Consider the following 16,347-nt stretch of genomic DNA (forward strand, 5'->3'; position numbering starts at 1 on the left):
TTTCCTCTCATCCTAAAACCCATGCCTCACTGTCCACTATTCGTATTGCTACCCACAATTCCTAATTCCTCAACCTGATGGACAATATCTATTGTGACATTAACAGAGAATTTCACAAACTGCGTCTGCTTCCAGATGCACCAGCCCGGAGAATTAAAACTAATTCTCGCCCTGTTGGAGGTCTTCAATATTCATATTGACGATTCTTCACTCTCTTTGGTTAAACTGTCCACAATAACCATGATGGCACTGGCATCTGCTAGAACAGGAACACAGCATAAGCAGGCTTGGATAGATGGAGATGGCGTGTGTGTGTGTGTTGGGGTGGGGGAGTGGGTAAGGCAGGAGAGAAGAAAAGACAGTCAGGGAGTTAGAGGGGATACAGGTGGGTATAATGGTGGGGCTGAAGAAACAGGGGTTGGATTTGGGAACACAATCTTTATCTGAGGTGGAACTGTGGTGGCAGAACACCTCTACCTCCCCAGGTGCTTCCTCACTAACTTCCCCTTCATAGACTCCATACCCTTCTCCAGCCCCCCCCCCACCAATCAGTATTGTATACCACTATGTTTCTCCATTTATCTCACATCTCTGCAATTATATGAACTTGCCCACTAGAAACTCTACCTTCCAAGCCCCTTGGGCCACTGGTTCTGTAACACAACTCCAGCTCAGCAGGGTCACATGCTCTACTTCTCCATCTTGCTTTCTTCTACTCTATACATTCAATTAGAAGTCATTCCTTTCACAAAGACTTGCCACAAAATGGAGTACAGGGCCATCTTTGGATCTAACATATACGGCCTTATCATAATCTTTGGTGTAACAGGCACAAGTTTTGGTATTTTAATTTTGTAACACAGACTCAACTCACAGAGGAACCCAATCGTCACAACTCCTGGCAGACCACATAAACTAAATATGAGTCTCAAACTTGATATGAAAATTGGTAACAAAGTGGGATTAAACTACCTACTGGCATTTTGGAGTGGAGATTGTGGGTCAATAATACAGGAAAGGTACTCAAAGTAGTTCAACAAATAAAACAATACAATCCCAATCAAAACTCCAACAGCCTTCTTTGCATAAATGGAAAAGCCAATCATCAAATTCATATGGAAGGGTAAGGGGATCCCAACACCAAAATCATCTTGAAAAGAAGAACAAATTTGGATGAATCACGCTTTCTGATTTTTAAACTTATAGCATGGTACTGGCACAAGAACAGACATATAGACCAATGGAAACAAATTTAGAGTTCAGAAATAAACAGACATCACATCAATGACTGAATGATTTTTGATGAGGATGCCAAGTTCACTATATGAGGAAAGAAATTTTTCAATGAATCATGCTGGGAAAACTGGATAACCCCATAAGAAAGAATGAAAGTGTACTCCTACCTCACAGCACATACAAAAATTAACTCAATATGAATCAAAGACCTAAGTGGAAGAAACGAAACTATAAAACTACTAGAAGAAAACACAGGGAAACATCCTCAAGACCTTATGTTAGGCAATGGTTTCCAAGAAGTTATACCAAAAGCACAACCAACAAAAGAAAAAATAGATAAATGGGACTACATCAAAATTAATGAGCAAAGGCCAATATCAAGAAAGTAAAAAGAAAACCAATGAAATGGGAGAAAATATCTGGTAATAGTTTAATTTACAGAACACATAAAGAACTTCCAAAAGTCAACAACAAAAAGAAAAACAACTCAATTAAAAAATTGGCAGAGGTCTTGAATGACATTTCTCCAAAGAGGATATACAAATGGCCCAAAAGCACATGAAAAGAAGCTCAACCCCATTAGTCATTAGGGAAATGCGAATCAAAAATCACAACGAGATACCATTTCACACCCAGGAGGAAAGTAACAAATGTTGGTGAGATGTGGACAAATCTGAACCCTCATACATTGCTGGTTGGAGAAAAATTGGTGCAGCCAGTGTGGAAAACAGTTTGGCAGCTCCTCATAAAGTTAAGTATAGAATTAGTATATGACCTGGCAATCCTACTTCTAGGAATATGCCCAAAAGAACTGAAAGCACGGACTTGAACATACAGTTCTACACTGCTGTTAATAGCAGCATTATTCACAATAGCAAAAAGGTGTAAGCAACCAAAGTGTCCATCAATGGATGAATGGATAAACAAAATGTGTTTATATATATATATATACACACACACATATATATATATACACATATATATATTTATATTTTTATATATTTATATCTCATGGAATGTTATTCAGCCATAAAAGGAAATGAAGTTCTGATGCATGCTACAACATGGATGAACTTTGAACACATCATGTTGAGTGAAATAAGCCAGACTCAGAAGGATACTGTATGATCTCATATATAAGAAATAATTACAATGCACAAATCCAGAGTCAGAAATTAGAATACAGGGTACCAGGGTTGGATGGGTTGGGATGGGTGGAGTTCATGCTTAATGGGTAGAGAGTTTCTATTTGAAGTGATGGATAATTCATTTGGTAATGGATGGTGTTGATGATAGCACATTATGAATGCAATTAACACCACTGAATTGTATACTTGAAAGTGGTTAAGATTGGAAATTTTGTTTTGTGGTATACTACCACAATAAAAACAAAAAAAAAAAACCTATAGAAATGTTAAATAAAACAACCTCCAAGAGATTCCCAGAACCTCACTGATTTCTTTTCCTGGCCATCTCCTTCTGCCTGGAGTGAATGGCTCTGCACTATCATTCAGGGAGGTATAATAATGATTGCTGACCTAATTATTTTGGGTTGGCTTTACAAATTTGGTCGCTCTTAGGTACAAGTTTACAGGAAACATGGAAGGTGGCCATGCTAATTCAAACATCTGGGAAGAATTATGAAGAACATAGGAATGAAATTGGGACATCTACTGACATATTTATTGCTCTAAGTTTCATTTACTGCTTGTGTCCCTCCACTCTTGAATCATCCAATAGCTCCATCCCACCCCCACCCCACAAGGGCATGTAATCTCTTGCTGCCTCTTTTAAACTTCCCCTTTAAAAAAACACTCACTTCTCTGGGTTCTGGGCATTTTCCTAGAGACAGTCATCCTCACCTCAGGAATTACCAACCTGTATTAAGTAGCAAATCTTTTTTTGATCACACCAAAGGCCAACTGCCATGAGGTTTGCCATCCGTACTTAACCTTGGGAGAGAGCTTCTCTATGTAATGGCGGATATACTATAATATACAAGAACTTCCTAAGTCTGATAAAAGGGATCAAAACGAAACATTCTGCTAACCTCATACTTAATGGTGAAATATTGAACGCTTTCCTCTCTAAGTTCAGGAACAAAGCAAAGAGTCCCATTCTCACCACTCCTATTCAGCACTGTGCTGGAAATCTTTGCAAATGTAGTAAGACAAAAAAGAAATAAAAGGCATAAAGATCATAAAGATGTACAACTGTCTATTTGCAGATGACAAGATTATGTAGAATAGCCTAAGTAATCAACAAAACTATGAATAAGTGCATTTAGCAAGGTCACAGGATACAAGGTTAATATGCAAAAATCCAAAATTTATTCAGCAAGGGGATGGGAGAGGGGAGGTATCTAACCTCTAGTAGCCAAAATATTGTCTAGACACTCCAAAGTATTAAAAAAAAAAACCTGCTACAACTACAAGGAGGTTTTCCCTATTTCCATACCTCCCGTTAAATTCCCTTATAGTTTAAAAGAGAATTTCAAATATTCCAAAGTCTAGGTATCTAGCACATGGTCCTGAACATGTATGGCACTCAAAAAATGTCTATTAATAAAAACAAAGTTTTAACGATAGAAATAATCGAAGCAGCACCAATGGCAAACCGCAGAGGTATTTTCTAATTAATTACAAAGTACCCATAGCCTCCAAATCTTCATTTTCTTCAGTGAAAGACAATTTTCTATAATACAGTTCATGGAGTTGACCATTCAATTCTGAGAAGGGAGACCATTATGATTGGATTTCCTGGACTAAGGTTAGGGATTTACCATTCTATAAAGACATGCTTCTTATCACATAGAGATAAAGTGCAGCTAATAAACCAAATGTAAAATACTACTACTTACTACAAATGATTCAGAAATGCTGCTTATAAAAGGTATATTTGACATTCAAGAAAAAGATAATTTATAGAAAAGTGAGTTCTGACTTTTCTCTCATTCATTACCAGTAAAAAAAGACACATGAATTAAAGAGTGGACAAATACGAATAATAAAGGCCTCTAAGGATATAAAACTCCGAGAATCCTGTCAGGTTATCCCAGTTTGATATTACCAAATATCAACTCCACTTACCTAGGAGAAAGAGTGATGGGCCATAGTATTCCGCATTGCTGATGATGTGTTTCAGGGAGGTAGGCAAAGAACCATCCATCACTAAGAGAAAAGTGAACATTAAGGAGATATGATCAGTATGGGACTGGTTGAAGAAGTGGGGATGAGGGGGCAGTACGTTACATATACCACACTGTAGTAAATAAAGTCTGTACTGATTCCAATCCCTTTTTGTTACCCCCTCATTTTGTATTATTTATTGCTTGGCCATGCAATCAGCTTTTTAACACCAGAATGAAAAAAGAATAGACACACAAACAGCCTGAGTAAGGTGGCATGCTGGAAGAGAGCACACAAAGTTGAAAGCTGAAAAAGGAAAAAAAAAAGGGCAAACAATAATGAAAATAGCTAAACATCCTTTTAGGTTTAGGAAAAGTGACACTAAACAAAAACTTCAAAATGGCCTCCTACTAAGCCTGCCTTGTCGAAGAAGAGTAGGCAGTCTTCAGAAAAGTATGAAAAGGACCAGTCTTTGTAAAGGCTTGGCTAAAGGTTCCTAAGAGTCAAACATTATCCAAAAGAAGTATCTAGAATCAAATACCATGACGGATGCCATCTGAAAAGGCTGGGTCTTGAATGGCCTTCTTGAGGAAATTCAACATGGATTTGAGAAGTGCTGCTCGCTGTGGAATACACTGGACTCCTGGCAAGGCAAGGGAGAAAGACAAGAGAATTTTACTGGGTTCATAGTTAGACGAGTTATGCATATAAAACAAAGTTTTAAAAGACCAGTATCAACCAGAGCAAAACCAGCATACAACTGAAGTCTCTGGACCTTGGAAAGAACATTTAGCTAAGCCTTTAAAGTAGAGAAATAAATCACCTAGGACCATATGAAACTAAAAGCTTAAAGTAAAAATGAAAAATTACAAAGTAAAAAGCATTAATAACCAACTGAGCCTCAGTTCCTACTTCAGATATTATCTAGCCTCCAACATGGCTGTTTTCATGGGCAAATAGTTAGGAAACTATGAAATGCTCTGAAATACATGCTACCATAAGAAAATGGAATGTTAGAATGGTGATGTAACATGCATAGTCACAGGAGGCCAACCTCCAAATGTACCACTTAAGCTACCTCCAAAGTTTTTTTTTTTTCACTAGTTTAATAATTCATGCAGTGTGAAACACTGTGTATCTACATGTCTACACACCAGGACGGGGGCCAGGGCCAGAGCCAGAGGAGATGTTAGTGCTGCTGTTGGAACTTGATGCCCTTAATTCAACATCCAGCCGGTGCTCCATAGAGATGGATGAGCCTGGACTGCTTTCCATAGCTACATCTGCAACTAAGGTACAAGTTATCATAAAGAAACTAATCAGAATAAAAGGTACCAACAAAGATATTTGCTTGAGAAAATCTTTTCCATTAAGGTTTGATGAATGATATGAAAACGAAGTATTAGAGAAATGTAAAAATTTCAAAAACAAATGGAAAAGTATTTAACACCACTAGTTATTTGAGACATACAAATGTTTCTTTTAAAAAACCTGTAAGTCCTACAATATTTCTCTTAAATGAAATTGGAGAAAAAAAATTTTTAAGTAGTCAGTAAAACACAATTACTCATTGCTACATAGGTAGTAGACAGTAGTTGGAACTATTTACGAGAGTAGCAAAAAATTGAGGTATTAAAAATAACTCAACATACAAATGTGGATGACTATGATATACTGAATGAACAAGGCATGCTGAACATTCAGCGTATGACTCCATCTTCCTCTTTAAAAAAAATGATACTTAGGTGAACAGGTATTTGTGCATAAAAAAGCCTGAAAAGGCCACACCAAAGCAGTAGCTATGGTGGAGGGGGGTGTGAACATTCCTTTTTCACTTATACAATTGAATAAAATAATTTTAATTGAGTACAAGATGCAAAATCACTTCTTACAATTTAGAAAACATGGTAAAGCTCCCCTAGTGATAAAATCACTGTTTACATTTTGAAATACTTTCCTTCAACCTTTAAAAAAATATATATAAACATATATATGGATGGGTCCATTTACAAACTCAGTTTTTTAACCTGCTGTTTCCTGAATCTATAGTTTTCTCTTAGAGTGCACCAGCATCACCTGGATTGATCACTAAAAGTGCAGTTATCCAGGGCTACACTTGCAAACTTACTGAATTGCAGATGGGGTCTGAATCTTTAGAAAGCAGTTTAATTCATTTTTATGTCCACTGATCTGTAATGATCTTTAAATAGTCTTCTATAGCATGCCATTTAGTAGAAATAACATTTTACTCAATATTCTGGGATCTCACCCATTAAATCCAATGCCAGAATGCCCACAATAGACTAGAAATAGAAATTGGGTCAAGTGGATTCAAGGGACAGCAACACACACAAACAAGTGTGTTCAGAAACAAAAATTAAAACAAAAACAAGGAAATGGTAACCTATGGATATTTAGTGTTGAGAATTAAAGTATTACATGATATATTATTTCATGGCATATTACAGCATGATAAAAGATACACATAATAACAACATGGGTCACCAAGAAAAAATTAATTTAAATTCAAAGGAAGCTGTTTCGGGAAACAGTTTTTTTTTTCCGTTACTAGTATCATCAACTATACATTGGTTGGAGAGAGAAGCAGTTAAAAAAAGACACAACATACCTGAACATCAACAGCATCTGGTCCTGTACCCTTTTGATTTTATATCAGATTCTACATTCTCCTTATCTTTCCCAAGCAATTATTAAATATCTATGATGTATCAGATACTGCTGGAGATACAGCAGTGAAGAAGAAAAGTATCCTGATCTTGTGGTGCTTACATTTTAGTGGGAATAAGATGATGAAACAATATAGGGTAACATCATAGAGCAACTGTAGGGCTCTACTGGAGCTCTACCATTTGCTTCACCTCCTATCTCTATTTCCAAAAACCTTTATCTTCCTTTTCTAATTATCTTTGTGTAAAACACTTGTAAATTATTTATGTAGCAATTTTTTTGGTTAGTGAAAATATACACTCATGTCAGTTTTGTACTTCACAATTGATGAGGACGAATAAAAATGGGGGTGTGATGACATAAAAAATCTCAAGAAAAAAAATCCTGACTTAAGAACTGTTAATTACCATCCATATCAGTTTCCATTTCTTCTCCTTCTTGTGTAGTACTGGGTCTCTGGATCTTTGGCTTGATCACAAATGGACATTCTTTTCGGCACAGATCTACTTCGTGCTACAATCAAGGGAAAGGTATTAAGAAAATTCTGCATATATTTCAGGGATAAAAAGCAATTATAATGGAAGAATACTCCAGGCAGATAACAGAATTGGTTTCTAGAAACACAAGAGGGCTAAGATGGCTCTTTATGGTTCTTAAGATAGTTGCTAGGCTCTCACTGGGTATAAAGTCTATGCCAATTGCTCCTTGTATAATAATACCTCAAGTCTATAAATGAAGATAGAAAGTCCACTATGGGACTGAAAAGCTGCCATGTCCAGATTGGTGATGAGGTCAACCACTCTGACAGCTCTGGTGACAAATGTTATCTGGTCCTGTTCATCGCCAAGAAATTTTATGACCTATCAGGAGAGAAAAAATGGCAAATTCAATCAATTGGAAAGATAAAAAGTGGTAAAATAATGTTCTCTTTAGAAAACATGCAGTCTGGGGATATAGGGAGGCAGCAGGGTATAGCAGAAAGAATATGTGTTTAATTTTTGGTGCTTGCCAAATGCTTGCTCTAAGACTTCTGGGACTTAGCCTCCTCTCAGGTAATGATAACAACATTTACTTTTCAAGATTAAATAAAATATTTGGGGAGAAAAAAGTTGGTGCCCAGTGACCGACATATGATAAAGGCTATTATCATTACAGCACAATTTATGTATCTTTAGGTACATTTCCTTCAGGGCTATGCCTAAGATCATAAGATGAGGCAATGTTTTGCCTACTACTGGGCCTCTTGACTACCACACCATGCTGGACTATGATCAATTCTTAACAACAGAGGTAGCTGCCTGAAAAGTTGCTAATGAGATAACTAGAAGGCCAAACTAGAAAAATTAAGTATAACTTGTTCTGGGTAAGCTTTCTTATGCTATCTGCTCTCACCTTGAAACAATTCCATGCTTGCAACTCTATACCCTCTCAGTTGATTTTCCAAAAAATGCAAACAGACAAACAAACAAAAGAAGAGAAAACAGCGTACCTTCAGTAAAGCTTCCATCATTCCACAGGAAACCAAGGCTTCACCACCAGCATCATAGCTGGCCAGGTGGTATAAAAAAGAGAAGAGAGCAGTGGCAAACTGATGAGGGTATGGATCCATGGAAGGATCTAGAAGGGAGGATGGGAGAGGGAGACAAAGAGCATGCTCACCATCCGGTGTTAAACTGAAAGATATTTTAAAAAGCAGAAAAGAAAGTAGGGTGGGGTGCGGTCCACTTCTTGCTTAGGATAATCCCAATGAAAACTTACCAATCATGGCCTGGATACAGTTCCGCACAAGTACGGGCAAAAATCCATGGTAAGAGGCAGTTCCAGTACAGTCAATAATACTGCTGAGTTTGGGAGTCCTTTCCAAGTGGACAATTGATGTTAATGTTCGTAAAGAAGCAGCTTTAATCTCCTATGAGAACAGAAGGTAAACATGGGATGTGTCAAATAATAAGGAGATGACTCAACAAAGTAGCTAATACCCCCAAACTCTACTGGCAACAATTATTTGGGGAGATGGACGTCTGTTGAGTACAACATTGAACATCCAGCACTGTTAATTTCTCAGCTCAATGCCCAAAGAGAAAGAAATAAAAGGGCAAAGTTTCCCTCTTAGTGTTCATGCCAAACCCCTGGGAAAACTCAAAAGGTAAATACCTAAGAGCCTGATATATAGAGAAGAGTATTAATAAATACCTACCATAAGCTGCTTATCTGTTATCTGAAGGACATCTACCAACTCTTCTATCAACCCATTATACAAGATACTGTTTGCTGACTCCTGCAAGGCATTGGAATATACTGCAAAAGGAGAAACAAACACTTTAGGCAAGAGGGCAGTGGTCAAGCCACTGCCCAATGACAAACTTTTCAGCACCTACTGGTTCTGGGGAAGAATTCCCTTCCAACCAGCACCGGAGGACCGAATCACCAAATTCCATCTGATCAAATACGGTGATAAGCTCTAAATACTCACCAATCTCACAGATTCCCCTATTAATGGTATTGATAGTCTTGGGCAAGGATTTTTTGGGGGATGGAAGTAGGAAAGGAGAATGAAGAGTTCGTTTTTCATAACATCACTACTTGAAATAATTCCACTATGCCTTGGACATAGACATCCATTTTAGCCTCTTCATATGCTTCTGTTTTCACTGTAAACACTTCTATGGGCTGTAAAGAACAGAATTTATGGACTATCGCAGACTAAGCCATAAACTTGTGTAACACATTGGAGTAAAACTTGAGAATGTATATAATTCAATTTTAATGACTTTCACATTGAGGTACTACTGGACAGAGTTCCCTGAAATGAAAGCTAATGGGATTTGAGCACATTCATTTAGTTTTCAACAAACATTTCCTGAGCACCCACTAACATGCCAGGAGTAGTGCTAGATATGAATACAACTATAAGAATAAGAATTTCACTTGAAGGAGTTCACTTCAAAAAGGAGACAAGTTCTAACACAATGAAGGCTGGTAATAATAGTAGCACCACAATTTTATACCTTCTATGTGTCTGGCCTGTTCTAGGTGTTTAACAGGTTTTCATTTAAACCTCAGATGAGCCTATAAAGTAAGTAATTATGCCAATAGAAAACATGGAAACTGAGACTGGCAGCATAAACCTGTGGCTAACAATCTGCAGAGCCAGGGTGAGAGTCCAGGACTGATTCTGAAACTAGTGCACTGTCCAATCTACACACCACAGTAAAATGCATGGTATTAACTACTTAATACTTTCTGACTTATTTCAAAATTATAATCCTAAAGAGATGTGAGATGGGAGACGAGAAGGATGAAATAGCAAGAGGAAGAACTGGGACCAGTGAGAGATGACTACCTGCATACCTATAAAAAAAGACCAGAACCAAGACCAACCTCATGTGATATGTCAATAGGCATAATATTATCTTTCTGGTCCAACATTAAGGAGCTCAAGAATGATGAATGAAGAGTAAATACTAGGAATGCTGTCACCAAAGTGACCACAGTAAGTCTCACAGCCACCAAGATGGATGCAGTTCAAAGGAAACCAAGTCCAAACTGCCTAATTAGGGTTGGTTAATTAGAGAGTGTTCCTCTCTTACCTAATATAGATATGGCATGCAGTCTGGCCTGAACAGCTTGCAATCGCTTCCTGTGATTAGAAAAGCCATGGGCCAGTCGTATATGTGTAAATAATAGCATCTGTAAAGAGATAAGACCTACATTAGGAAACCAATGAAAAAGGTGAGAGCTAAATCTTACCTGGTGGATTGCTAGGTAAAAAATGGTTTTTTTGTTGCTATATACTAAGGTATCGAACAAAATTGGTTCTACTCTGAAGTTCATCGACAAAATGCAAGAAAACAAAAAGGCTCACAGAATCCTAATAACCCGATGCAACCAAGAACTGTCACTATACTGATAAGCAACAAACAGGGGACATGCAGAAATAGTTTCGTTATTAATCAAATTAAATATTTGACCACTATCACAATAAGCAGAAAACATAACATGACTAAACAGTTTTCTTCTTTGTTATCCAAAGTGTTGAGAAAGCTACTACCACTTATTGGATACTCAACGTGAGTCAAGCAATTTATTTTTTTTCCAAACTCTTATATAAGGACCTAGACCCAGGAAGTTATTAAATATTAGCCTCATAAAAGATGAGGAAACTAAAGCTCAGAGAGGCCAAAGTAATTTGCCCATGGTCTGAATCCAAAGCTGACATTCTTTTGGCTATGTTGTCTCCCACCCTAGCACATTACTTAGTTAACATCCACACCCTCTGGATATTTTTAGGACATATGATACCTGCTTATCCTTAGGAATGCTGTACATTTTGGTAAGAGATTCCATGATTTCGGAAGGACTTTCAGAAATCTACATTACCAAAACAAAAAAAGAGAGAATTAGGAATGGAAAGTATATCAAACATTATAAAACTATCCATTAGTCAAAAATTCCCCTTACCTTGTCAAGCTGCTCTATGTGGATATAATGTAGTGTGTTACTAGTTGTCTGAAATTAAAAAACAGTAAGAGAGCTGTTAAGAGTTACTGAATTGCCATAGGACTGCAGGAACTGTCTGAAAACCAAGTTGCTGAAGCCTAATTGAATGCTCTTTAAAAACATCAAGGTAACTTGAGTTATCTCTTTGGTCTCCAAGAGCATCCATTTTGCATACAGCATCTTCTCAGGAAAATGACTCTGAACCCAGTAATACCAAAATATAATGCAAATAGCCAAAGCACATTTCATATTCTTCTTTGTCCCCCTTTTAACCCACCACTGATTTAATCCCCACAGTCTTAATATTCATTGGAAAGAGTGAATCTATGAAAATGGTTTCTCTGTAAATACACATTAGAGTTGTTTTCAAGGAGCCATTAACCTAGAAATATTATTATTGCTTTATATTCTAGGTAAAAGAAAAAAGTTCTCATCCACTAGGCTACTTCTAAACTGAATTCTGGTACCTCCTTGAAATAGTATGGAATGACCAGGTAATTTAAGGAGCCTTTAAGCAATAAATACTTGTTGCAGGCTGGTTTAAGACTTTAAGGATTCACGTAGAGAAACCTAAGCCATCACTACTCAGACAATCACAATGCATGTTGAAATTCTCAACTGAGACTGTGAGAAAACAAGACAAGTCATAGCACTGCCCCATTACGGTAGTCCTGGTCTTTCGGCAACTCTCAACATAAGCAAGACTCAAGCCTATCAGAGCTAGGCTTAAAATAAACACTTGTTCCTGAGAAGCTGCTGGGTATAGCTAGCTTGGGAGGGGAGCAATGTAACTCAAAATCATTCCCTCATTTAACAGAGTCCTACAAACCCCAGTTACAGCAGCTCATAGACCTATCAGAACAAATGTAAATAAGACTCACCCTTTTTTCGATTTTGACCTCAGCCCCAGGGTCTGCATAGAACTCAAAGTGTAGTGTAGTTGCACTGGGTGGGTATTTCTGTGCATAAAATACATGAAAGAATCAGATACTGAACTTCAACTGATTATAGACAAAGCAGATGCCACAGAAAGTTCTCTATACTCAGAATCATCCCCCAAAGTACTAGTCACTTGTCTAACTCACTGTACCAGCAGAATGAGCAGTGTAGTCAGCAGCCATAGTGCCTTTACTCCTTGTCTCAGCAGGGCTCAGTTAGGATAAAAGACTTGTAACAAAACAGCATCAGGAGAATGGAGACCAGATCTCCAAAAGTTTCCATCATGTTTACTCATAAGTTACCATTTGCCCTTTCTTTCAAGACATCAATTTTCAACGTACCTATTGCCAAGGGGGAAAAGGGGCAAGCCAGCGAAGCAGTGATGAGTAAAATTCCAACAAAGGATAGAGGTTAAACATCAGCATCCAGATAAAGAATGGAAGAGGACATTCTTATGAAAATCTTAGTGTCTATCAACAGAGTTTTGAAATATTTTATTCAAACTATGCCCCATGGACATAACTTCATTATTCCTCAAATCTTTTCATCTCTCTTCTCATAATATCCAACTGATTTTCTGCACAGGCAGACACCAAGACATATAAACCAGACCCTGATAACAGATGCTCCAACTCGAGAAAAGCAACATGACAAAGAAAGTAAGATGCCAACAGCAAGACCATTAAAATGCCTGCTTTAAAGAAACTGGTAGCAGTGGTCATCTGGGGATAGAGAACTTATCAGTGCATTCTCCTTCATACTTCTTTAGCATGTGTATGTATTACTTCCCTTTAAGGTTATAAATTACATTTTTGAAAGCCTCATATGTCAAATATCAATAAACAAAAAGACCAAAATGGGTAATACATTATGCAAGCCTAGTGCAGAATAGCATACTATTTCGCTCAAGAGGCAAAGAACAAGCGTCAGTCATATAAGTGAGGAGGCTCAGAATTAACCAACTAAACCTTAAAATGAAAAATTATGTTCTAAGACTGAGAATTACAAACTCTGAATACCCTTTAATATTTATGTAGTTTTGATTATTAAACAGAGGCAACACTCACCTTCCACATTACCCAATATCGATTTATAAAATGCTCACTAAAGAAAGGATACTAGTTAAGGCAGGAAAGTAACTAGCTCTAATTAGTAGTTTTCTGTAACCAGAAAGACAGACATTCTCCTACAAGAAAAAAGGCTTGCTGAGACAGATTCACTAAATTTCACTGCAGTCATTTGCAATAAACATGACAAACTGACAAAAGAAATGGCACATATGCTGGAAAATATAGTTGATTCCTGGCCTAAGACTGTTCTAACAAATCTAGTTGTGACTTGTGATTCCACAGCAACATATCGAAACAGAGGGAAAGAAGGCCTGAGCTTATAAACTAAGAATATGTGAAAGACATGAGAGGGACAGAACACGAGGGATAAACACAGAAAGCACACAGTAACATTATAATTATAAATTCTCAATAACCCCCCCAATGGTAGAAGTCCTTTCCAAGTAGCCATTCCTAAATCATGCTACAATGCCCAGAGCGCTAATAGTTTCAATGGGAGAATGCAAGGAAATGTACTTTCTGGGAGTTTTTATTCACTTTTAAACTGATTCAACAAATGCAGCTCTCTACCCAAGAGTTAGGATCAAGTTCGGTACGCACATATACTGTTTTTCTGAGAGTCTTCATCTCCCGCCAGTACACTGAGGACTGAAGCATTTCTACACTGCTTCCCAAGGTTTACTATGTCTTAATTGATCTCAGTTTGCTCAAAGTTCCTTGATATGAACTTACAACTTTATAATCCATATGTCCATAGTAAAGTAAGGCTCAGAAAAAGACTACAGCTCTAGTAAAAGACACCCATATCCCAAAGAGTTACTTACCATCATATGCAAGTCTCGGCAACATTCTGCAAGTCCAAAGCCATTCTCCTTTCCACCCCAGCTCTTAGAAAAGGAAAAAGACAATATTAAGACAGTGCTTATGATATCCTTGCATATAAAATATTTAAGAGTGCGCAGTTGCCTGGAGCATAGTGACAGAAAGACTTGAGAGAAAGGTCATGATCACACAGCAGTATCTCCCGAGAACTAAAAGTTTTATGAGCAAAAGCAAGTTAACACATTATATTTCCATATTTGAATCACATTCATAAAATGGTACTGCAAAGCATGTCACCTCAAAAATCAGGCCTTCCAAATGTCCTTGTTTTAAACCGACTGGAAGAATAAAACCAGTGAGTCCAATGTGAAGGTCAAACAAGAAGAGGGAGCAAACAGAAGGACTTAAGACTCAAGGAAAGATGGTCTACATAAAGGTGATTTCTCCACTTAAATCAATTCTACTTTATGTGAGAATGCTACTGGGAGAAAAACAGACAGCAATTGCCAGCCACTGCTTTCCACATGCCTGCAGTCATGCTTGCTGACAAGTCAGCCTTGTCCCATTAGGCCTACATTACTGCACTGTGCTATCCATGCTCTCTTCTCTTTTTGACATGAGCTGGGTAAAATTCTACCATATTTATTACTACTGTACCTCGCCACCACCAAGTCTTAAGAACTAATCAATAAGTACTAGCCCCTAAGGCAATGGGGCAAAAAGCTCAATCATAAAGCATTATTTACTTCCAAATCCAAAACTCCAGCAATATGATCTTGCTTACTAACCAGTCTGCATCTTCACAGTCCTTGAAAGAGCAATCTTTTATACACTAAGAGCATTATTATATTTTCAAAGTGAAATACTTATACTTCCCAGTCATCCCCATTAGAACTATTAGCAGCAACTAACTGCTTGCACTTTGTTCCTTACAAATTATGTAAATAACCCAGTCCGGCAAGGTTCAAACACAAATGCCACTTAAATTCATGATTTCATTTAATTCCTGTTAACTCAGTGTGGGCCCCCATCATCTTGGATCTGGGCTACTATTGTGGCCTGACATGGCTCCATACATACATCTAAGCTCTTATTGGTAAAATGCTGGTTATCATATGACTACCTCCCAAAGAACTCTTGGTGGGGGGGCAGGGGGAAGTCTAAATCAACAGAAATTGCCATTTAAAAGTTCTTTGTTCTGGAAGGTTATTTCTCAATTTAAAAACCAAAAACCAAAACCAAAGCATGACCTGCTTCCCCATTGAGAAATAAGGTTTCTCAAACTACACTTGACACACTCACATGGCAGCCTTTCTCAACCCAGGATCACATATGAAAAACAGAACACAGAAAATGATGAGTGACTATTACATTAATTCTCCTAAAGATGATAAATAACTAGCAACACTCTAGATGATCAAAAGAGAAATAATTTCATTGCATACAATGGTACCCATTAGGACATTAGGACTTACTAGTGGAAAACTGAGTGAGAAAGGCTGCCTGGAGACCCCCCACATTTAGGTGGTTATAAAGGCTGTTTTAGTGGGAGTGACATCAGTGAAAATGGCAGAATAGGGAACTCAAGGGCTCTATTTCATCTAATTTGGAACTCTCCCAGGGTTGAGGCAGCTGGGGGGAGGGGCACCTCTGCTGAAACCATTTAAAGGCAAATGTATTAGTTCCTGCCACCTGGGGCAAAGTGCAACAGTTGGGGAAAATAATAGACAAACTAAAGCTTGGGAGAAAAGGTTAGGGTGTGAGATGCAATAGGGAATAAGGGCTTTGAAAAACTCCCACATGTTCCTGGGAATCTAGAAGGTCACCCACATGCTCAGGGAAGGCACATGCTCAGAAAAGACCTGAGAGGGTCCTAAGTTCCTGCCTCTGGATGACCTTCAGATTCTGCACAAGTAGGAAGTGAAGAGTAAGGCAGATGAGCCATTCTACAAAGCCTAGGGGAT

General features: G+C 37.8%; 1 protein-coding gene across 15 annotated transcripts in view; it reads right to left on the reverse strand.

Annotated features, from left to right (window-relative positions):
- Positions 1-16,347, reverse strand: part of LOC119523165 (E3 ubiquitin-protein ligase HUWE1) — a 193,630-nt gene that overhangs the window by 88,045 nt on the left and 89,238 nt on the right. For 14 of the 15 annotated variants that reach the window (XM_037821953.1, XM_037821948.1, XM_037821960.1 and 11 more), the window contains 13 exons: positions 14,386-14,448; positions 12,434-12,511; positions 11,514-11,561; positions 11,355-11,423; positions 10,643-10,742; positions 9,250-9,371; positions 8,811-8,961; positions 8,542-8,669; positions 7,772-7,912; positions 7,460-7,565; positions 5,519-5,653; positions 4,906-5,007; positions 4,326-4,406 (listed from right to left, as the gene is read on the reverse strand). In XM_037821953.1, the coding sequence (XP_037677881.1) occupies positions 4,326-4,406; positions 4,906-5,007; positions 5,519-5,653; positions 7,460-7,565; positions 7,772-7,912; positions 8,542-8,669; positions 8,811-8,961; positions 9,250-9,371; positions 10,643-10,742; positions 11,355-11,423; positions 11,514-11,561; positions 12,434-12,511; positions 14,386-14,448 (1,324 nt within the window). The remainder of the gene's footprint in view (positions 1-4,325; positions 4,407-4,905; positions 5,008-5,518; positions 5,654-7,459; positions 7,566-7,771; positions 7,913-8,541; positions 8,670-8,810; positions 8,962-9,249; positions 9,372-10,642; positions 10,743-11,354; positions 11,424-11,513; positions 11,562-12,433; positions 12,512-14,385; positions 14,449-16,347) is intronic. The other variant, XM_037821955.1, reaches the window with a different exon arrangement.

Source organism: Choloepus didactylus, chromosome X (assembly GCF_015220235.1).
Source record: "Choloepus didactylus isolate mChoDid1 chromosome X, mChoDid1.pri, whole genome shotgun sequence".
In the NCBI taxonomy this organism is placed as follows: domain Eukaryota; kingdom Metazoa; phylum Chordata; class Mammalia; order Pilosa; family Megalonychidae; genus Choloepus; species Choloepus didactylus.